This window comes from Penicillium verhagenii, assembly GCF_028828195.1.
Source record: "Penicillium verhagenii strain IBT 33310 chromosome Unknown utg000005l_segment0_segment0, whole genome shotgun sequence".
Classification (NCBI taxonomy): Eukaryota; Fungi; Ascomycota; class Eurotiomycetes; order Eurotiales; family Aspergillaceae; genus Penicillium; species Penicillium verhagenii.
In genome coordinates, this window is record NW_026643169.1 from 2,181,739 (window position 1) to 2,203,105 (window position 21,367).

Sequence of the window (21,367 nt, forward strand, 5' to 3'; positions counted from 1 at the left end):
GCCAATGAGGGACCGTCAATGGGCCGGGTTCCTGAGCTCGATGGAGGGGTGACACACATCATCATTATGGAAGAGCTGGCAGGAGTAGCTATCTCAAGCGGGGCCTTGGGTTATCAAGGATCATGATCTACTTGGGAGATGATCAACCTCCCCAACTCCCAGACTTGACGAATAATGTCCACGATCTAACACATCGAGGAATCGAAGACGGTTTCAAGCTTGAGGTTCCAGCAGCAAGCTTATTGTATTGGGCTATCACATATATTCGGATCTCGACCTGATCCTACAGCCATTATCGCCCTAGGAGATTTTCGGAAGTCGTAACCCGCCAATGACACGCGACCCAGGCCTGACCTGCATTTCCTTGGTGTGCATTTTCCCCTTGGACCCCGGATCGACCGGACAGTGGAGCATCGCCAAGGTGGAGTTGTGGCGACCAATGAGCAAGCGAGTTGAAATGAAGTGGGAAAGAGGAGAGAAAGAAAAACAACTTGGCGAAAAAGGGTGTGATTCCATCACCGCCAATCTTGATTGTTTCTTCAGCAACTTTCTTTTTTGATTTGACTCTGTGACCGCTTTTACCACCAACTTCATTCCTTTTTCTTGTTTTCTTTTAAAAAACCTTCACATATTCCACACATAACTCTCCGACATTCGCTAAATTAACTGGGAGAGATCCCCCCTTTCCTCGATCCTGATTCGAGGCTTTCCCCCCCACGTCAATAAAGGGTCGTGTGAACTCTCTCGGTCGCACTCTCATGGGGCTCGCAGCTCTCCTCTTCCCCATCCCCTCCCGCATTTAAACCCAAATTTCAACATGGGTATGTCACCCTCGAATCACCACCGACGGCGAAGCTCGATGCTCACAGGGGCCACTCGACCGACACACCCGGGCCCCTCGGAACGGAGAGATGATAGTCTTCGACCAGGGGAGGACAGATACAAATGGGATGAACAAGAGCCATTAACAGCAGAGGATACCGATACCTCGGATCTATCGGCAACGGCCATGGACACACGCGAGCTAGACATAAGTTCAGATGATGATCAATACGATGAGGAGACCGGTCTCACAGCACACCAGAAACGTCAGCGACGTCGACGGCGCAGGCAACGCCGCAAGCTGGATGCCCGTATCGCCGACACCAAATCTACCAATGACATATTCCGCCTCGGTCTGGCAGATCGCAATGTTGTCAAGAAGCTCATGGCTAATGCAGGTTTGATCCTCATGTGGTACTTCTTCTCATTGTCCATTTCAATCGTGAGTCGATCCTCCCAAGGTCCTTATCTTCCCAACTCATCAATGCTTACTTCTTCTCGCGAATAGTATAACAAGTGGATGTTTTCCGAAAGCGATGTCGTCTTCCCATACCCCCTTTTCACCACTAGTCTGCACATGGCGGTCCAATTCACACTCGCCAGTCTTTTGCTATACTTGTTCCCATCCTTGCGCCCGCGTCACCCTGAACCCGTCACAAACTCGGCTACCGAGGATCCAAAGACCGAGCCGGTGCTCACTAAATTATTCTACTTCACGCGCCTTGTTCCCTGCGGAGCAGCGACGTCCCTTGACGTTGGCCTGGGCAACATGTCGTTGAAGTTCATCTCCCTCACTTTCCTTACAATGTGCAAATCATCTGCACTCGCTTTCGTTCTTCTTTTTGCTTTCTTATTCCGCCTCGAGTCTCCCTCGGTGAAGCTGATCGTGGTCATCGCCGCAATGACGATCGGCGTGGTAATGATGGTCGCCGGCGAGACTGCATTCAATGCGCTTGGTTTCACCCTTGTGATTGCCTCCGCCTTCTTTTCCGGATTCCGATGGGGTCTGACACAGATTCTTCTGCTCCGTCATCCGGCAACCTCGAACCCCTTCTCGACTCTCTTTCTTCTCACGCCCGTCATGTTTGTTTCTCTTATCGTTATTGCCCTCGCCGTAGAGGGTCCTAACGAGATCCACCAAGGCTTTCTTAAACTCGCCGAGCAGCATGGAACGTGGGTTGGAACCGGCCTGCTGATTTTCCCTGGAGTTTTGGCATTCTGCATGATTTCATCTGAATTCGCCTTGCTGAAGCGCTCTTCAGTCGTCACTTTGAGTATCTGTGGTATCTTCAAAGAGGTTGTTACCATCAGTGCTGCGGGTGTGATTTTCCATGACAAATTGACCCCCGTTAACATCACTGGCCTTGTTGTTACAATTGGCAGCATCGCGTGCTACAACTATATGAAGATCTCCCGTATGCGCAGCGAGGCACAAGAAAACTGGAGCCGTGAAGGTAGCCCAGAATCTGACACCGAGGATACCGAGCTTAGTGGAGCTGAGAACAGTGACTATCATCGCGTCGCAGATCCCGAGCCGGATGTGATCAGTGCTGTCCCGGGGGATCATTTCGACGACGACCTGCATGCTTCACCAGCAGGTGACCAGCGGCGCTCATTCCGTGTCCGCGCCAGCGGCGCCATGCAGGGGCTTACAATCTCCACCTCCACTATCCCCGAGAATGATGGACCTGGGTCGCCTGTTCTCAAATCTGCCCCTCCAACCATCACCTCCCTACCCGATACACTCCCCGCACATCTTCAATCGTCTGATGAAGAAGCATCTTCAGACGTTCACACTCCTATGAAACACTAGTCTTCAACTTTCGTTCTTGATACCTATTTTTCTTATTCTGGTCTATTTATACGCCATCTTGGAATGAGCGCTTTTTTGTATTGTGGTTTCCCAGTACTTTGTTCTTTTGGTTCCTCGTGGGATCCACCCCCTTCGAGCTAACGAATTCGTCATCCAATACTTTGGACCTTTTGTTTATCCATATTTTGATGTACACGCTTCCTATGGAGCAATGAGAACTTCAGGTTGGCCTGAAGATGGACGTCTTTTTTTTTTATCTTTGCATGGCGGTCGTCAGGTTCTTTACAAAGCGGCCGGTTGACTGATACCACAATTAAATTTCTTTTCTCGGGAGGACCTACTACGGCCCTTCTATTCATTTGAACAAAATTCTTATTTCATGAATGTGCACAACTATATTTCCACCAAATCCCTCTGGCTCTGGCTTCGAATAAAAGTTTAGAACAAGAACTGCATATCATCTTCGCATTGATCTTCGCCATATCCTTCTCGGTCAAAACCGGTATTAAAAGGGAGGGTGGAGGAATTGAATTTTGTAACGAGCATAATAGCGATATTGTTCTTTTAAAGATGAATCAAAATTGATACTGGGCAGTTGGGTCATCTTCGTCTTCAAGGTGTAGTTTAAGTACACCAAGTACTATGTTTGTTCCCCTAATCAGAGCTGCCCTACGCGCATATCAAGTCTTCCATCGACCTTATCTCTTTTTCTCCTTCTCCTTCTACTTCTCAAACCCGGATCCACTTCATCCACTCCACAATTGGCTCCCATGCAAGTTCCGAGTCGGTCTCTCATGAAGCTTTTCGTTACTTTCTGCAGTTCACCAAACGGCCCCTTTTGAGCTCGTCGTCGTCATCAATCTTCTCTCTTGGTGTTTTTCTGGTTCCGATCCCGTGCTTTGTTGTGGTGTGGAGGGACAAGCCACAGGTCGATGAACTAGCAAGCAGTGAAGAAGTACTGGCCAAACACTCCTCTTAATTTAGCCCATGATCTCCCTGAACAGGCGTCATGTTTCTTCCCAGGAAGCTTGCGTGTCAGGACAAATTCAGAGAGAAACATGGACTAGCCCATGAGAAGTGATCGGCGCCCATGGCCTAGCCCACTTTTTGTTTTAGGACAGGCATCACGTCGGCTGAACACTTGTTCAGTTGACGTGCCAGGACAAATCCAGACAAGACTTGGCGCTGGGACCCATGACACTCAGCTCCATGGAATCCAGCATCGTGAGCCATTTCTGTTCTTTGCTCTTTTGTGTCGCCCCCCATATTCCCATCTACCATTTCCCTTTTATATGGAGTGGTTAAAACTGCTTCATGATTGCGGATTATGGCAGCATGATGAACTGCTGCAGCGAATTCTCCACTATCAATGTCGACCACTGTACGGTGTGCAAAAGAGCCAAACTGTGGCGGGACAACCCACCAGGCCTACTACAACCACTGCCCATACCGGATCGGCCATGGCAGCATATCCGTGCACAAAGGGTGCCGACGCCGCTCAAACAGCACGGTTGTTCGTACAAAATGTGTCACCCTGGACCAGCATGCCGGACTCGATTATATCTGACAGAGGCCACCAGTTCCTATCTGAATTCTGGACAGCTTTTTGCGCTATTATGGGTATTAAACGCAAACTTTCAACACAAGACATCCACAGACTGACGGCCAAACAGAGAATACAAACCAGTACTACATACAAAGGCTACTGCTGTACGTAAAGCATTACCGGGACAATTGGTCAGAGTACTTACTGATGATTGGCTTGGCATTAGTGTCGGTACCGTCAGCGTCAACTGGGCGCACTGGTTCGAATACGCATGCCCTTCGACTGGCAAGTGGGATCGTCAGATGCGCCTAAATATTACGCAAGGACAATGCAAATAGAGTGAGTGGAAACGAGAGATGCGCTTCTGAAGGCGCAAGAACCCTAGAAGAAACAGGCAGGTCGTCACCGAGGTCGACTTTGATGTCGGCGATATGGTGTACTTGACCCTGGAAGGCCTGGAACAAAACCGTCAAAGTCTTCAACGTCCTCTCACGCTATGCACTACTTCGAATGTTGGGCGCCTTGCTGTGGTGTTCGGTCCATTGCGCGGCGCTCTTTACCTGTGGTACATAGAGCATCGATAGGTACAAGTTACAGCTTACAAGGTGCAAATCAGTTCCGTGTACGGTGTCAGATATTCGTCAATCTTTCTGAAGCAGTCATTTGAATGCCTAAGCTTTCCATGTCGATGATTCAATGTTACTAAAATCCGGCCTCTCTGTTGTTTTTTCTCTCTTTTTTGCTGTTTGTCAATGTTGACTCGTTAAGTCTTATTCTTTGCACTTTGAAGTCAAAAGGTGCCAAGCCCCACATATCAGAGCGGGAACTGCAACTTTGCCCAAAATTTCATGCTTGACCTCTAAACAAACATAGATCAATAGAGCCATCCCTCTTGAGTCCTTCTTTGAGTCCCAGAAACGCCTTGGGTATTCGAAGTCATTCAGAGCATAACATCCCCCATCTGCGTTGTCCCGAATCCCGATGCTGCTCAACGCCGAGACTGGTGCGTCCCCATTCCATTGGAATATACCTCTCCCCCACTTCCCCGAGGGCCAAGATACATGGACCAATACATGCTGTCTAAGCAGTTGATGAACTATGTATACTAACAAAAATCCATACAGCTATCTCGACCTCCAAGGTCCTTCTCGTCCCATATTCCCCATGGCACGTTCCCCGCTACCATGAGTGGATGCAAGACGAGGTAAGAATTGGCACCGCCATCTACAACAACACCACTCTGCCCCTAATAAATAAATTCTTCATGTATGCTAACAAAATCCAGGAAATCCAAGAAGCAACAGCCTCAGAACCATTAACACTAGAAGAAGAATACACCATGCAACGCAGCTGGCGCCAAGACGCAGACAAGCTGACCTTCATAACCTGCCGACCCGTATCACAGTCAGCCAAAATCACACTTCGTCCCGAGGACGAGTCTGCCGAAAACATGATCGGAGACATCAACCTCTTCCTCCGCATCGAGGACGGAGAAGAAGGAGATGCACCCCCGCAGATCGTGGGCGAAATCGAGCTAATGGTAGCCGAGAAACTGAATCAGCGTCGTGGATTCGGGAAAGCTTCACTTTTGGTTTTCTTGAGATACGTTGCGGAGAAACAGGCGGGTATTCTGCGGGAGTTTGTTGGTGGTCTTGACGAGGAGGAGAGGAAGAAGTTGGCACAGGCTGCTGGTGGGGAGGAGTTGCGTTTGCAGTGGCTAAGTGTTAAGATTGGAAAGGAGAATGCTAGGAGTTTGGCGCTGTTTGAGAGCTTGGGATTTGTTAAGGTTTCTGTTGAGCCGAATTTCTTTGGGGAATTCGAGTTGAGAAGGTTGGACTTGGGGGTTAGGGGATTTGTGGAGGCTTTGGGCGATGCGAAGGTTGAGGGCTATGTTGAATTGGATTATGAGCGAAAGGAATAGATGCTCTATATTCAATATCGGGCGAAACATACATATTGATCTTTTCAAATGTCAATGCATGTGTGCCTATCACTTAGTAATTATTCAACATCTGAATTTCAGAATCACTTGAGTGCTTCGGGCACTGGGTGTGTCAACTCTTTCCTATGCATACTGTCTAATGTATGTTGAACTGACCCTGTAGAGAAAAATGTACATGTATTGATCTATCTACCTAGTAGGATCTTCCAGGTACACCACCGTGTTGCCTCAACCAAATGACAGAATCATCTCTATTAGCTCGCTTTGCATAATGAAGCGGAGATTCACCATTAGCATCCAGATCAAGCTTCGAAACACTCGAGTGCGCCTCCAAATACTCCAAAAAGCCCGGTCCATTAAAAACAGCAGCATGCCACGCCGTCGCAAGCCTAGTAAAACCAGACCGAGACCGTCCCACATCCAAACCTGAAAGCACCGTATCATAAATAGGCAAGCCAACACCCGCAAGTCTCCACGCCAACTCCCCCGTAACAAAGGTACAAAGAAAATACCCCTCGATCCCCGAAAGACAATTCCGCCTTCTCGGACCCTCCCGATGCCCCCCGGTCCTCTCCCGCCCAATACTCCTCGCAACACAAGGCTCCCACAAATCCAACAGAAACTCTAAGAACCCCACATCCCCTTCCCTAACAGCAAGCGCCACAGGCGTCGGGCCATCAGACATCTGGAACGCATTCGCCCGCATACGCAGGACCGCATCCATTGCGCCGACGGGCTTGTCCCACGCGAAAAGATACTCTAGGATGCCGATCGAGCGCGCGTATACCGCGATAGCGACGTATGTCCACCCAAACAGATTGCAGCCGTAACAGTCCATGCGGGGGAGTCGTCTTCGGATCCATTCGAAGCACCCGGGACAATCGTCCAGGATGGCGCCGGTGATTACGTCTGGTTCTTCGTCTGGCCAGCCGAGGATTGGAACGAGCATGTTTAGCGGGACGCGGCGGCCGCGCTGGGCATCGCGGTATGGGCCCAGGAAGGCGGTTTCTAGTTCGCGGTGGAAGCGTCGGTTGTTGTAGAGGAAGTTTCCTACGAAGGCGGCGGCTGCGTCTGTTGTTCGGGTGATTTGCCGGATGTGGCACAAGTTGGGGTGAGTGAGGTATCTGGGTTCTGTTAGAAGCCTGTTTAGTAGGGTGTTCAGGATGTTTGGGGGGAATGTGGGTGGTGATGGGGAAACTTCGGTGGGGTTGGATGAGTTGCTGGTAGAAGTAGATGCAGAGGAGCTGGATGTGGATGTTGGCGAATTGCTAGATATAGAGGACGATCGTATGTTTGTATCGGAAACTCGACTAATTCCAGGATGAATGGGAAACAGGTCTTCAGTTGCATGAGCTGGTTCTTGGTGGATGATATCTAGCTCATCTTGAAGGTCAAGATGAGTTTGACTCAGGTTCAACTGGTTGATATTAGTGATGAATTCGTCCATTAGTACAGGTCATTCATGAGGGTAAGCCTAGTAATTCCGATGAAATGGATATGGAAGGAAATGGGAGAGATTCGATATAAGATCGATTCCACTTCAGAATGATACGTAGTATTTTATACTACATATCCACGGGATTTCCTTCAGCCCTCATGAATGTTTCAACATGGGAGCATCCATTGTTTGCAGGGCTTTGAGCTGACCTGCCCAGATGCTAGGTAGACAAAGGACTTTGTTCTTCTCGGGTGTTTGGATACTGGGAAGTAGTCAATGAGAAGTACTGAAACAGTTACACAAACCAACAATGACTTGTACTTGTGAACAATTCCTGTTTATTGGAACTAAAAGCCTTTGTAGTTCTTTGATCTTGGAAGCATTGTAGAAGTCGTGACCAATGATAGGATCACTAAATGTTTAGAGGAACAGCACTCAACCTTGTAGTGCTTGCACGAAGTTAAAAGCAAGGTGAAAATGCGAATTCTTGAGCCTTGGAATGGTAGGCCAGAACTCACAACTGGCCAATATTCGAACTGTTCAAACTTGCCATTTAAATGTCGAAAAATGGCTCGGATTGCTACGTAGCACCTTACGCAAAAGATGAAACCTTGGGGTCTACTGTCATGGCAAAGAATAGTTTCAAGGATGCACCAAGTCATGTCATTAAGAATGGACCAGGGCAATTCCCCGCAGAAAGAGCGTAAGAAAGCCCAGTAAAGATGTTTCAACTGTTTTTTTCATTGGTGTGTGGTGACTGGAAACTCCGACAAAAGCGATCCTCGAATGCGTCCGGAAAATGCGAGTTCGTTTGACCGGTGGATTATCACATCGGGTGTACAAACGCAAGGATGTCGTATTTTTTAATCATATGCACCACCCCCGTGTCGGCTCGCAGAGAGATTCTAGGCTATGCCCATCTATCCCTCCAACAGTTGGTCTTTCATGCATCGACAACCAATCGCATCTCACTCCATGCCTCCTTTTATGCCATTGTCACTGAATTTACAGGGACTTCTTCTTGTCGCCGTTGGAGACGTCGACAACCTTGAGGGCTGTTAGGAGAAAAAAAAATTGTTAGTAAAGCTTCGGGCAATCTTCAATTCGGACAAATGAGATGAGTGTTTTCTCCGGATAGTTTCGTTGCCTCCTTCAATAGATTTTCCGACAGGCTTGCGAACTAGTAGGGTCACGGGTAGGGTCGATCGGGTGGAAATGTGGGGTTTGACGCACCAGGGGGAAGGGACTGCTTGAGCTTGTCGGCCTTGTCGGAGTCCTTGAGGACAAGGGTGTACAGGAAGCGCTCGCAGCGGACCTTGAACTTGATCTGCTGGGACTTGCGGTTGCGCTTGATGCGGGCAGCTGTAAAAAAGAATTGGGCATTAGTCTTCAATTCCGGATTCTCATTCTTTCTTCATCACGGGATCGGGATCAACTCCGATTTGAACGGGCGAAAACGTACAGGAGGCGTCCTTGCGGCGGCAGATCTCAATGAACTGCTTGATATCGGAGACTTCGCGAGGCATGGTGACGGTTGATGCTGATTGAGGTTGCAATGGTGAGGAATCAGAGTCAAGATCGTGTTGTGTGGATCGGATTAGGGTTTTTGCTCTGTGAAGCCCTGCTGGTCACGTGCAAGAGTGGCGGGTGTCAAGTGGCTAATCGTTATCGGCGGCGATGGAAGACGCTCCGATATCCCCTCCAGGACTGTTGGTCCGGGATATGCTGCGAAAGGATTGGATTGATGTCTTCGTTCCACTGTCGGATTCCAGTTCGGATTGGTCTGATCAAAACATACTGAAGGCCATTGTCGGAAGTTGGTGCTTTGATGTCGCAAATGCCTTAACGGCTGGGGCGCGCTATGGGGATTTACACCAAGCTCTTGGCCCTCCAAATCACGGCTGTCGATGGATGGAGTTTTGTTGGTGACGTGGAACCGAATTCGATATTTTTTCCAGAAGACTATGCTGGCAGCGTGTGAGATGACTGTGGTCTGCAAAATGAACGGGGAACTTAGCACTCTCACCCTTGAATGACCGCGCTTCCCACCGCAACAAAGAAGGTAACTGCTGTAAAGAATATGACAGCTTCCATGATGAGGCTCAAAGAAGCCAGAAAATGTACATTGAGAATCGGTGTCGACCGGGTGGAGTGTATAGATAGGACTCATAGGAGTAACTTGTACGAGGCAAAATATGATTGTTTTCTATTACAGCGAAAATCTCTGACTTGTGCTTGTTCATAGCTGCTATCGCAGTTTCCTAAACTATGCAGTTCGAAAGGTTCAAAAGCGAGGAAGGAAGATGTATGTGTTCGATGTTTGTAAATGGCCTAAAGCGTGTTCTAGACGTTCTGAGGCAGCAGCGGTCTGGAGTGGCGTAAGTGGCTGTGCATCCTCGACTCTTGAGTGGTCTACTTGTCCAAACTCACTCCAGGTTCTAGTGAACACATCACCCTTTCAAATTTGTGTTATAAGTTGGTGTGATCATTGCTCCTAATTCCAGTCTTTCAACTTTGTCAAGTACGCAACACCTTTGTCTATCGAAGAAGTCAAGATGCCTACTCCACTGGATCGCGCCATGAACTCCAAGGTACTCCACCCTGCCGGAACCACATGGATCTTATCAAGAAGCTGACGAGGACTCTTTAGAATTTATTCATGGGTGAATACATGAAAGCTGATAATATTCAAAGATAGATGTTCTAACTATTCATCACTCATTTAGGTTTTGCAGGCATGGTAACGGCTGTAGCAGCCTATTCCATCTGGGGCACTGATGTCTTCCCCAGTGAAGCTGACCCCAAAGGAGGTGAGTAACAAAAGACAACCAAAAAATGACGAAAGCATGTTCTGACCAAAAGTAGATCCCGAAGATTGGACTGCTGACGAAATGAGGAGGTGGCTTCGAGTTGTATGTTCCTGATCCCAGAACAGTGGGTTGAAGCTGTCACTAACTATGTATCACAGCGCGGGCTTTTGCCGACTGACAATGCGACTCGAGAGGAATTGTTGGAGAGAGTCAAGGCAAACCTGCGGATACCGCGCAACTCCAAACCTCCGGTATCCCAGTCGTAATGGCCGAGTTGGTGGTTTCTTTTTGGTCTCTTCATTTTCAATGCTTCCCAAGTGTAATTCCCCATTTGTTTCACAACCACGTCTTGTTATCAATTCATTTGAATTCTAGCTTCTTGGTAAAGGTATTTTCCACAACAAAGACTCATGCCTCAAGATGGTGTAGAGTTGAATTTCATGAGCCAAACCTTTCTCGCCCCAAAGAGCGACAAACATCGGAGCGATAATTGATGCAAATGTTTTATTTTCGTCTTTTGTGCAACAGATCAGACCACAAGGCGGAAGTTTTGGCTTTGGATCAACCAGTCTCGCCGGCGCTTGTTGCCGCGCTCAGTAGATGGATTGGGCACAAGGACGAATGTTTCACTGAAGCCTCGCTGGGGCTGGTCACGGTTCTCTCCATACCGCACGTGTCCACTGACGATCACCAAGATCGACATGTCCTTGACGGTCATCTCGGTGGTCGGCTTCAAACCAGAAGCGGTAACAGTGGGGTATGCGCGGTTGATAACTTGGCAATCATATGATTGGGCTTCGTAGTGTGCGTGTGGCATTTGGTTGACAAAGATATCTTGGACCGCAGCACCGTCCGCCACAGTGTTGCCGTTGAAAAGGATTTTAGAGGGTGCTGGGTCGTAAAATGACGCGATGGTTTCGCGGTTCGATGTGAGGGCCCCGTAAAAAGTTTGAACAAGGTCGGTGGCAGCTAAAAAAAAAAAAGAACTAGTCAATACAGGCAGAACCGATAAATGCCGAGGGGCCTGGCTTACCTTCGGTAGACACTCTGACCAGCTGGTCGTCGCTCGCTGGAGCCATTGCGAAGGATTGGAAAGGATTCGTCGGCTTAAAAGGTTGGCGAGGGGTATATAATAAATAAGTATGGCAAAGGCGCTAAGTTTTCGCGTATAGATAAGCCTAGTAGGTACTAGTGTATACCAGATAACAGTGTGTTGATTGGCAGACTCAATGTATACAAGGGTGAAGAAAGTGAGATGCTTGTGGATCAGAGAAAAATGACGGGCGGAGCTTGGACCACTTCCGAGTCGCGATGCGGAATAACATGCATCCAATGCGACGACTCGTTTTCTTCTCCGCACCGCTCGCCCCCAATGGCTTCCGCAAGAGCGCCATTCCGTGCCCTCTCCAGGGCTAATTCTCTTTTCAGTTACCGACGGTCGTGGGCGTTCTCTGCTTGCAAATATGGAAGTCCCAGGACTTTCCAGCGTGGAGTTGCAACCACCCCGACTCTGACTCCAACTCCAACTCCGGGGAACTCCAAAAAGCCATACTATGTGACCACACCAATTTTCTACGTCAATGCGGGTAAGTGGCCAATCTTATTGCAACTTGTATACTGTACTAATGACTGGCTTCTCAATAGCACCTCATGTCGGCCATTTTTACACCATGGTCATCGCCGATATCTTGAAACGATGGCAGGTACTACTCGGAAATACCGATGCTCAATTATTGACCGGAACCGACGAGCATGGAATGAAGGTGTGGATTATACATTCAAAATGGCACAGGATCTAGACTGATAAATTTATCAGATCCAGCAAGCTGCTCTCCAAGCGGGTATGGATACTCAGGCCTTCTGCGACATGAACTGTCGAACATTCGAGGTATGCATGTCTTGATTTAATTGTCCCCCTTTTCGGACAAAACAGTGGTTTAAATTTAAATTATGACAGGCCCTAGCTAAGGCAGCAAACCTCAATAACGACCATTTTATTCGAACCACCGACCCAGCGCATCGGGAGGCGGTACAATACTTCTGGGTAAGTAATTTCACTCGCCCGAAAGGGCCATACTAACGGACCAATATAGGAAATGCTCCAACACAGAGGTTATATCTACACATCCAAGCATGAAGGATGGTACTCTGTCAGCGATGAGACTTTCTACCCACAAACACAGGTACAAAACTCTCTGGATCCAGCAACCGGCAGGAAGAGGATGGTAAGTTTTAGACTCCCAACCAGCACTATTCACACATGCTCATATTCTACCAGGTCTCTATTGAGACAAACAAGGAAGTAGAATGGTCCTCAGAAACCAACTATCATTTCCGCCTTTCTGCGTTCAAGGACCGCCTACTTGAGCTTTACAGCAGAGAAGACTCCTTCATCACGCCATCCAAGTATGCAACAGCCATCATCCAGTCAGTATCTTCTGGGCTACAAGATCTGTCGATTTCACGGCCCTCGGAGCGGCTTACTTGGGGTATTCCGGTTCCTGGCGATGACACACAAACAATCTATGTCTGGCTGGACGCGCTTGTAAACTATCTCACGAGGGCAGGATACCCTTTCCCTCCCGGGAAAGAGAATGATTCTATGTGGCCTGCCAATGTTCACGTTGTCGGAAAGGACATAGTTCGGTAAGTACAGCATAGCATATTCTTCGACTTCGTCACTGACAAATCACAGTTTCCACTGCGTCTACTGGCCTGCATTCCTCATGGCTTTGGATCTCCCTGTGCCACGGAACGTTCTGGTGCATGGGCATTGGACCATGAACCGTGAGAAAATGTCAAAATCCACGGGCAACGTGGTAAATCCGTTCTTCGCCATCGAAAGATTTGGCGTAGATACCATGCGCTTCTTCCTCGCCTATCAAGGAGGTCTCGCCAACGATGCTGACTATGATAACTCCTTCATTATTCGTGATTATAAGAAGCTGCTCCAGGGAGGCATTGGCAACCTGGCATCGCGCACAATTGGGTGCGCCAAGGGGAAATTGGGCTCGTATGTTCAAGACGCAACCTCTAACAACCTCCCGGCCCCGACCCCGGCAGATGTACAACATCAGATCATGCTAGTCTCTACACCATCAAAGGTTGCCGAGCATATGAAGGGTCTGAACCCGCGTGCTGCGCTCCAAGAGATTATGAGCGTAATTGATAAGGTATGAACACCCCTCAACACCACTCTATTGAACAGCATCTCACGATAATTTGCCTATCAGACCAACAAGTACTTCCATGCGACAGAGCCGTGGAAGAACCCCAACTCTCAATGGGCACTTTTCAACGTCGCAGAATCGCTTCGCATCTCGGGCATCCTGCTACAACCGTTCATGCCCGCCAAGTCACTAGAACTTTTGGAGCTTCTCGGTGTAGATACATCCAACCCTGCTAAACTGGGCTTCTCGGCTGCGATCTATGGATCGGACTCAGAGTATGGTCAATATGCCAAGAAGGGCCACCTTTTCCCTGCTCTCCTTGCTGAGGACTAATAAATCTTGGCACGGGCTTTTTTGTCCTTTGATAAACCGGACGGGGGCAAGATGGCGGATGCCTCTCCCCCCACACTATGTATTACTATGTATAGCATTTAGGTAGCGCATGTAATTTTCTGCCTCTTATAACGTTTGATATCCAGTCGTCTGGACTCAGCCTCCAAGTGTCTGTTTACCGCGCGGGGCGGGGGTACGGAGTATATGGCCCCCACCGACGACCCCGACTTCCTCTCTGAGTTTAGCGCCAAAAGACCCTGACTCCTTCGGTGAGTCACTAGAAAATACATTTAAGCGATGCAGAGATCTCTCCCTTTTCATTGGGTCATGGGTAAGTACCAAGATAACTTGTAGGTATGAATCAGGCTTCAACCTCAACGCCAAGGAGCCCCATCGGTACCAACTTCCAAGTGCATCCTCAAGCATTCAATCCTTTCAGAAACAATCTATACTAACTAGTTCCAAGATCGAGGCTATAAAGCAAATAGGTCGCTCTATGTTGAATAAACACACACATCGAACTATGTTTCGTTCTCGAGTTCTTTCCCTCCCCTATTCCCACATACATGTAGTAATATGCCAATGGACATCCAAACCAACCTGACATACCTCCAATGGCAAACCAGCTATACCCAAAACCGACCATATCGAATTGCCCAATTTGGCCGCAGAAAGAAAGATGACAAGACACACAACCTAGTTTTCTGCAAAGCAGACTCTCCGGAGCTCATTAGGGATATCAGAGGTGTGGAAGCCGACGAGACGTTTACTCTGGAAAAGAACGGACTCGTATATGCAAGGCATCCGCCGCCCCGATTCACACAGCCAAGAGATTTCCTAGACCCGGACCAAGTCCGAAATATCTTCTTCCCTGAATGTGAAGCGATTTTGAGAAATGAAATTGAGGGGGTGGGTCGAATCTTTATTTTTGATTGGAAGGTAAGCAACATTTGCATGACTGGTTTTGTTTTGCATGTTTGGGACCCTTTTCTTACCTCAATCTTGATTCTTGTAGATCAGGAAGAAGAAAAGCGCCAAAGAGCGACGGAAAAGGAATCCAAATCTCCTGAAATTTGCCCGGCAGGTTCATGTCGGTATGTTTAGTTCAAGTTTTTTGAATGCCATATTGCATCTGTTCAAATGTTATATGACCGGCCAACTCTAATGGACTCCAGACACACTGCTTACCAGAGATGAACGCGAGACGTCCATGATGGAGCGCATTCGCAACCATCTTCCCGAAGAATCGCGCCATCTGCTTTCCGGCCGAGTCCAGATGATCAAGTGAGTGTTTCTGGTATCTGAAAACCCCTGGGAGATGTGAAGGCCAAAAATCTTCAGCTTTCTGACATTTGTATTCGACCTTAGCTTTTGGAGACCACTAAGTGGACCCGTCGAAGATGATCCCATTACTGTCTGTGATGGACGTACTCTTGATATCTCCAACTTGGTCGAAACAGATATGATCCGCAATGACTATACAGGTACACTCATGTATCCTTTGTATGATCCGAGACATTCTTGTCAGTGGTACTATATGAGTAGACAAGGCGTTGAAGATGTTCTGCTGTTCAAGAGTTTCGACTCAAAAGGGGACAGTGTCAAATGTAAGTTGCACATGTGTGCTTCGATTCAGATATGGAACAAGAACTTGATTGTCTGACCAAGGCATTCTGTGCTGTAGATGTCCCTCACACGTCATTTTCCTTGCCAGATGCACCGGAGGATGCAAGCCCGAGGATGAGTGTTGAGGTAAGGGCTTTAGTCTTTACTACACACTAGACCTAACATTGAAAATTGAAGGGTTATTCAAAAAGAACCAACTTTTTGATAGATAGTAATAATCAATTCATATAGCGCTTGAACCTCACAATAAACCTTATCAAACCCTCTTACACCTCAATCTCCCCCAGCATCTTAACCCGATAATCCCAATAATTCTTTCTCACAGGATCATACTTCTCCAACAACCCCAACATCTCAACAGCCTTCGCCTTCCTGCTCCAATCAGCAGCATAAACATCCGCCAACCACTCAACAGCATGCGAACTCTTAACCACATCCCCCGCAACAAACATCGCCGCAAACTCCTCCCACTCTCCCAACCCCCTACCCGAGGCAAGCAAAACACCCCTCGCATACGCCCACGGGCTCCGGTTCTCCGGCGCCCGCACAATAGCCTCCTGCGCAAACATCAGCTCCCCATCAACCATATCCTCGTCAACAACAGCCAACACGCCCTTATCCGCCGGCGTGGTGGACATGTCGCCAGCGTTCGCCATTCCGGCGTCGAACTGGTCGTCTGCGCGGGGTCCAAAGCGGAGCGTGTAGCGGTGGCTCCAGGCAGAGTTGTTGCGGACGTCGATCTTTAGCAGGACGTTTACGTCTTCGATTTCGCGCGGGTGGTCCCATAGCTTGAAGTGGCGGACGAGCCAGTGGCGGTATGTCCAGACGTGGTAGTTTTTGCTGTCCTGGGCGAACATTTCCATTAGGAAGTCTAGTTCCTTGAGGGGCAGGGTGGGGAAATGTTGGCGAGAGGACATGAGTACTTGGCGGTGGTGCCTGGGTGATGATGTTAGCCTTGATTGTTTTTAAGAAGGATGTTTTTTTTTTTGATATTCAAAAACAAAAACGAAGATAAAAGGTAAAGGTGTAGGTGTAGGTACCAGATTTGGTAGTTTTTCAAGTATTTAAGAGACACCCCGTTTAACCAAGCAATCTCTTCTTCGATACTCTTATCCAATGCGAAGAGGATCTTGGCGCGGTAAATCCTGGGAGAGTGTCAGAAATGGGCGTCACCAAATAACATATTACTTTGAAAGCAACAAATACATTGGAAAAAAGACTTACCAGACAGTGTAATGCGCAGGGTTCAACGCAATAACATCTTTAGTCAACTCCAACGCGCGATCAGACATCTCATTCGCAGCCATTACGGCCCGCAGATAAGATGTTGCCTCAAGGTATTCGGTAGGATAGGCAATGCACGCCAGGGGCTGGGCATCAGACCCTTCGCCATCATCAAGTGGAATTGGGGTAATATTTGCCCACACGGGGTCATTGGCGTATTTCCCGTCCATTTTGAGGGGGGTGGATTTGGACTTTGGGCTATCAAATTTGATGCGGGGGAGAGCTCGAGATGGATGTTCAAGTTTGTGTACAGCACTGGTCACACAAACTCGGGATACAAGAGAAGTGACTTTGTTGAACTTCCCTTTAGTGACCTCTGCGACAACGGTTTATTTTGTGCGGAGGAAATTGGACATTTTATGTGTTCATCAGAGTTGATCACTTCATGGTGAGTCGAGGTGCTTGGTGGGGCCGGGGATTATCTTTTGCCTGTTTTCATTGGTTGCCTGAGGCTGGAACAAAGAGAACAATATTAAGAACCAATTTACGTATGCATGCACTGGGCTTGATTAATCTGACTGAAAGGTATCACATGAATGATTCTGAGCATATCGGGCGAGTGTTCTTAATTGATGATGTGCCAGGGATAACAATTCTGGGCAAGAATAGCCCCCCGTACACAGTACTAATACAAGCTTGAAACCCTCGGGCGCTTGCTTCCGAGCATCAATTGATTAGGAGTCTTTCATACCCGGATTAATGTCCGCACCGAAGCTAGGATTACGCTAGACCGGAAACGGCTAGTATATGTCAATAGTTCAGTTTCTTTGTACACAAAGCGCTCCGTTCTTTATATCTACTAGTAGTATATGTACAAAGCCAAATCTGGACCGGAAATGGCCAGATATCATAAACACAGTTTCTTTGAAGGTTGGAATACTTATACCCACCAAATCCCCACAAACAGTAGTAACAACTCACTCAGAATCTACCCCTTTTATCATCATTAAATAAACTGCGCCCCCGCCTATAATCCCCTACGGTTCCGGCCCGGATTTACCTGCTGGTCCTGCTGGGCCATGGGCCGCATGGATCATGAATCCACTCAACTTAATGCGGCCCATGGCCCAGCAGGACCAGCAGGTAAATCCGGGCCGGGGCCGTAGAGGACTGTGGCCGGGGGTGCAGTAGCCATTATTTAGTGATGATAAATGGTGTAGATTCTGAGTGATAAAATGATTCTGAAATAATCATGCAAAAGTCTCCCCGCCATCCTCCAAATACCTCACCTCCTCCTCCGTCGAAACTCTCCCAATCGCCGCATTCCGATGCGGATACCTCCCAAACTGCTCAACAATAACCAAATGTCTCTTTTCAAAGTCAGCCGTATTAGCCAACCACGCCCTCATCGACTCCTGCTTCTGAAACAGAACATCAAAGCAAGCCTTCTCATCCTCACCCAGAGAGTCCTTCTCCAGCTTCAAAAACGCCTCCAAATCTCTAGCCGTCTCCTCATGCACTTCCACCGCCCGGTAGTGCACGTGCACATCCTCAGAGTGCATCAGCGGCAGATGGAACCAGAATCGATACGATAGCCTGTACCGGATCGGGTTCTGAAAGGGAATTCCGAGATCAATGGCTCTTAGAGCTATTTCGGAGGCAAGGGGATCGAAGCGCGTGAATACTTGCTTGGATGCGGGGCCTCGGTAGCAATTTCTTGGGACTTGGTCTAGAAGGATCAGGAGGCTGAGCCAGGTTAGTGGGTTTTTTGTGTCGACTGCAGATAATATATCTGAGGCTGTGGCGTTAGAGGCTAGGATTGTCTCTAGGGCTGGCTGGAATTGGGCCCTGGGTTAACATTTGAACGGTTAGTTTTGTTTTTGAAAGAAAGGAGGGTGTTTATGTACGAATTTGCGAAGTAGATAGAGGGCGTAGGGCTTACACGCAGGCTTTGTCGAAATCATGATCGGTGGAGAACCAGCGCTTCATCTCGCTTTGGCCGGGGAGAACCAATGACTTGTCATCGCTGAGGTGATCAAACCAGAATTTTTGGATGTCTTCGATGAGAGCGGGTGTGAGGGTTTGTTGCAGCTCTGCTGGAGTACCGGCCATGTTGGGCTGCGTCGTATAAAGCTTGGTTGACAATGGAAATGTATGACCTGGTTGTATGTTTGGGTTGCTGATTGTAGGCCGTTGGAAGCATTTATAAGCCAATCGTCTAGTTTGTGGCATCAAGACATGTTTCCGGGTTTGCCGGGTCAACAGGCTAAACCTGGATGTATTCAACTACATAGATGTTAGTTATCCGGCAGTATATACATGATGGAGAGCTTTTTTTTTTACCTTGCTTGCAAATGCCACCGAAGCCATGGTATGGTCTTGTTAAGCAGGGGCCTGCAGTTACGATAAAAAGGGTCTGAGATCTGAGTCAGCTCTGCCCGGGATCCACTTGTGGATGCGCCGGATCTGTGATGAATAGAAGAACTAAAGAATGTTGCAGAATTCCGGAACCATTGCTTCAATGGCTGTTGACAATCAGTATCATAAGCCAAATTTATTCCAAGATTACTAGTGGATATCTCAAACTGCCCATAGCTAACCAACGGACACAATGCGCCAAAAGACATGCTCATGCGAAGACAAAGGGGATTGCGGGCCTTTCCTCCAATAACCCAACAAATCAATAAAATCATAGATCAAAGAGATAAACCCGAAACAGTCGTCATAGCTTTCACATCATGCTCAGACTCAAGGTTCACAATCAACTCAAGGATCACAATAAAAAATTGGGTTTAAATGCATATGGGGTAACAATGTGTGCAAAGAATGAGACAAGAATGGGAGAAGAAGAAAAAGTCATCTCAGGACCGATAATAGAAAACCGAAATTGGAGGGCAGGTTCAAAAATGAAAAGAAAATAGAAGGATTATTAAGTGTCCAGTGGTTGTGTAGAGGAAAGGGAAACAAAGTCGGAGAATTAGAAAGGGGGATAAGCAGAGGTTGGATATTAAACCGCACGTTTCCAGAACTTCCAGCCTTCGCGCTTCTCGGGGAATGCGACACCCACAAGACGCTCAATTCCAATGTGACCTTCGGCCTCTTCGAATTTCTGTTGGTCGATCTCTTCACCACCCTCCTCGTCGGTGCCGTTGCGCAGGACGGCGGGGTAGAGGACACCCACACCGTCACCACCTAAAGTGGTCTGGTATTTATTGAAACCCTCGGCGGCAAGCTGCTTCACGAGCGTTTGAACGGCAACCGGGTCAGCGTCAGGGCGGAGAAGCGTCATAGTGCAGCCACCACCACCAGCACCAGTCAACTTGGTCCATCCAACGTTGGCAGTTTCGACCAGCTCGCAAACACGCTCGAGGCGGGGGTGAGAGACACCTAAAGAAACAAGCAGGCCGTGGTTGATGCGAATCAGAGTTCCAAATTTGGCCATTGTCTCATTGGAATCACCCTGGAACCCTGGGGCATCAATCATTTCGCGCGCGGAGCATGTGACTTGATCAATAGAGTTGAGAATTGATTCGGTCACGGCGGGAAGAGCGTCTTTCAGAGCGCGAACCTTTGCTAGTTCAGTCGCAGTGGAACGGGTCTGTTGGGTATCGACGATAAGGAGAGGCAATTCAGGGAAAGTAGGAAGTGTGATGACCTCGGGGGACTTTTCGTAATCGGTTCGCTTGAAGTACACAGCCTTTCCGCCTGCGGAGACCGTGTTGTCCACTCCACTAGGGTTTCCATGAATGCAAAGCTCACCCACGAATGCCCAGCGGTTGATTCGTTCAATTTGTGTCTCGGCCTCATCCGGTGGCTGATCGGGGTGAGGTCCAGCCAGTGTGCGAATCTGAAGCAAGAGAGCGGAACTCAAACAGACGCATACGCTGGCACTGCTGCCTAGTCCAGCGCCGGTGGGGATGGTTGATCGGAGAGTGTAAATGGCGCCAGCGCTTTGTGGGGAACCCAGAGAGAGGAAGAGGTAGAGGAATGAGGTGGCGGAGCTAACGTGAATCTTGCGCTGGTCCTCCGGAAGACCTGCTGAGACGGGTTTAAGGTGGGGTTCGAGTGCTTGGAGGAGTTCGTCGTCAAGAGAAGTGACTAGGCTGTAATAAAACTTCTTCTTATCGGCGCGGTGGAAAACATCCCAGGGAAGGGTGTCAATATCCCAAGTGTGTTTCAATCCCAAATCCCTGAAGTTGAGAGTAATTGTCCGCTGTGATTTGGAGAGAGTGGTGACGAGAAGGTAGGATCGGAGGGAGATGGCGGCGGCCATGGCGGCCTTTCCGTGTACGACGGCGTGTTCGCCGTACATAATGACTTTTCCAGGCGCAGAGACCATAAAGGTCGGGGCCATGGGGGATGACGCCTTGCGAGACATGGCTGGGCGGCGTGTTTTCGTTCCGTTTTCTGAGGGGGAGCCGGTGGAGGAACCGCCGTCGGAGAGATCTGAGTCAAATCCGTTGCTGTGACCGTTTCCGTTCACAGGGGGGTAAAGGAGTCCGTTCTGTATGTCGTCGGGGAGGAAATGGGCCACCGGGCGACGCTGTGGATTTAAACCACCGACATTGCCATTCAATTGCGCCTCGCTGATTGTTGACATGGTCGGTATTGAAATTCAGGGGTGGTGTGATATTCTTTGAGAG

The 21,367-nt window shown here is 48.5% G+C and overlaps 11 protein-coding genes across 11 annotated transcripts; 5 read left to right on the top strand and 6 right to left on the bottom strand.

Annotated features, from left to right (window-relative positions):
* Positions 1–817: 817 nt before the first annotated feature.
* On the top strand, positions 818–2,635 carry N7466_004343 (putative nucleotide-sugar transporter; the record flags this gene model as incomplete). The annotated part of the gene is made up of 2 exons (XM_057163740.1): positions 818–1,264; positions 1,331–2,635. The coding sequence occupies 2 exons, from the start codon at positions 818–820 to the stop codon at positions 2,633–2,635; spliced, it is 1,752 nt and encodes a 583-aa protein (XP_057022421.1).
* Positions 2,636–5,162: 2,527 nt separating this feature from the next.
* Positions 5,163–6,102, top strand: N7466_004344 (uncharacterized protein; the record flags this gene model as incomplete). The annotated part of the gene is made up of 3 exons (XM_057163741.1): positions 5,163–5,184; positions 5,306–5,385; positions 5,467–6,102. 3 exons carry the CDS (start codon positions 5,163–5,165, stop codon positions 6,100–6,102), a joined length of 738 nt encoding a protein of 245 aa, XP_057022422.1.
* A 214-nt stretch (positions 6,103–6,316) lies between these two features.
* Positions 6,317–7,570, bottom strand: N7466_004345 (uncharacterized protein; the record flags this gene model as incomplete). Its single annotated transcript, XM_057163742.1, has 1 exon — positions 6,317–7,570. The coding sequence occupies one exon, from the start codon at positions 7,568–7,570 to the stop codon at positions 6,317–6,319; it is 1,254 nt and encodes a 417-aa protein (XP_057022423.1).
* A 996-nt stretch (positions 7,571–8,566) lies between these two features.
* On the bottom strand, positions 8,567–9,087 carry N7466_004346 (60S ribosomal protein eL38; the record flags this gene model as incomplete). The annotated part of the gene is made up of 3 exons (XM_057163743.1): positions 8,567–8,616; positions 8,795–8,923; positions 9,024–9,087. The coding sequence occupies 3 exons, from the start codon at positions 9,085–9,087 to the stop codon at positions 8,567–8,569; spliced, it is 243 nt and encodes an 80-aa protein (XP_057022424.1).
* A 1,029-nt stretch (positions 9,088–10,116) lies between these two features.
* N7466_004347 (Ish1 domain-containing protein) lies at positions 10,117–10,637 on the top strand (the record flags this gene model as incomplete). The annotated part of the gene is made up of 5 exons (XM_057163744.1): positions 10,117–10,152; positions 10,212–10,224; positions 10,288–10,371; positions 10,427–10,473; positions 10,530–10,637. 5 exons carry the CDS (start codon positions 10,117–10,119, stop codon positions 10,635–10,637), a joined length of 288 nt encoding a protein of 95 aa, XP_057022425.1.
* A 263-nt stretch (positions 10,638–10,900) lies between these two features.
* N7466_004348 (putative nuclear transport factor 2 domain protein) lies at positions 10,901–11,450 on the bottom strand (the record flags this gene model as incomplete). The annotated part of the gene is made up of 2 exons (XM_057163745.1): positions 10,901–11,340; positions 11,405–11,450. 2 exons carry the CDS (start codon positions 11,448–11,450, stop codon positions 10,901–10,903), a joined length of 486 nt encoding a protein of 161 aa, XP_057022426.1.
* A 293-nt stretch (positions 11,451–11,743) lies between these two features.
* On the top strand, positions 11,744–13,874 carry N7466_004349 (methionine--tRNA ligase MSM1; the record flags this gene model as incomplete). Its single annotated transcript, XM_057163746.1, has 8 exons — positions 11,744–11,957; positions 12,016–12,134; positions 12,188–12,259; positions 12,329–12,415; positions 12,465–12,596; positions 12,650–13,017; positions 13,067–13,544; positions 13,605–13,874. The coding sequence occupies 8 exons, from the start codon at positions 11,744–11,746 to the stop codon at positions 13,872–13,874; spliced, it is 1,740 nt and encodes a 579-aa protein (XP_057022427.1).
* A 582-nt stretch (positions 13,875–14,456) lies between these two features.
* On the top strand, positions 14,457–15,162 carry N7466_004350 (uncharacterized protein; the record flags this gene model as incomplete). The annotated part of the gene is made up of 3 exons (XM_057163747.1): positions 14,457–14,813; positions 14,890–14,968; positions 15,050–15,162. The coding sequence occupies 3 exons, from the start codon at positions 14,457–14,459 to the stop codon at positions 15,160–15,162; spliced, it is 549 nt and encodes a 182-aa protein (XP_057022428.1).
* Positions 15,163–15,772: 610 nt separating this feature from the next.
* ramB (bifunctional protein farnesyltransferase/protein geranylgeranyltransferase) lies at positions 15,773–16,954 on the bottom strand (the record flags this gene model as incomplete). Its single annotated transcript, XM_057163748.1, has 3 exons — positions 15,773–16,436; positions 16,541–16,645; positions 16,725–16,954. Coding segments are annotated over 3 exons (999 nt in total), but the record flags the coding sequence as incomplete, so codon positions are not given.
* Positions 16,955–17,974: 1,020 nt separating this feature from the next.
* Positions 17,975–19,094, bottom strand: N7466_004352 (DUF924 family protein; the record flags this gene model as incomplete). Its single annotated transcript, XM_057163749.1, has 3 exons — positions 17,975–18,572; positions 18,667–19,010; positions 19,068–19,094. The coding sequence occupies 3 exons, from the start codon at positions 19,092–19,094 to the stop codon at positions 17,975–17,977; spliced, it is 969 nt and encodes a 322-aa protein (XP_057022430.1).
* Positions 19,095–19,731: 637 nt separating this feature from the next.
* On the bottom strand, positions 19,732–21,324 carry erg12 (mevalonate kinase; the record flags this gene model as incomplete). The annotated part of the gene is made up of 1 exon (XM_057163750.1): positions 19,732–21,324. The coding sequence occupies one exon, from the start codon at positions 21,322–21,324 to the stop codon at positions 19,732–19,734; it is 1,593 nt and encodes a 530-aa protein (XP_057022431.1).
* Positions 21,325–21,367: the final 43 nt, after the last annotated feature.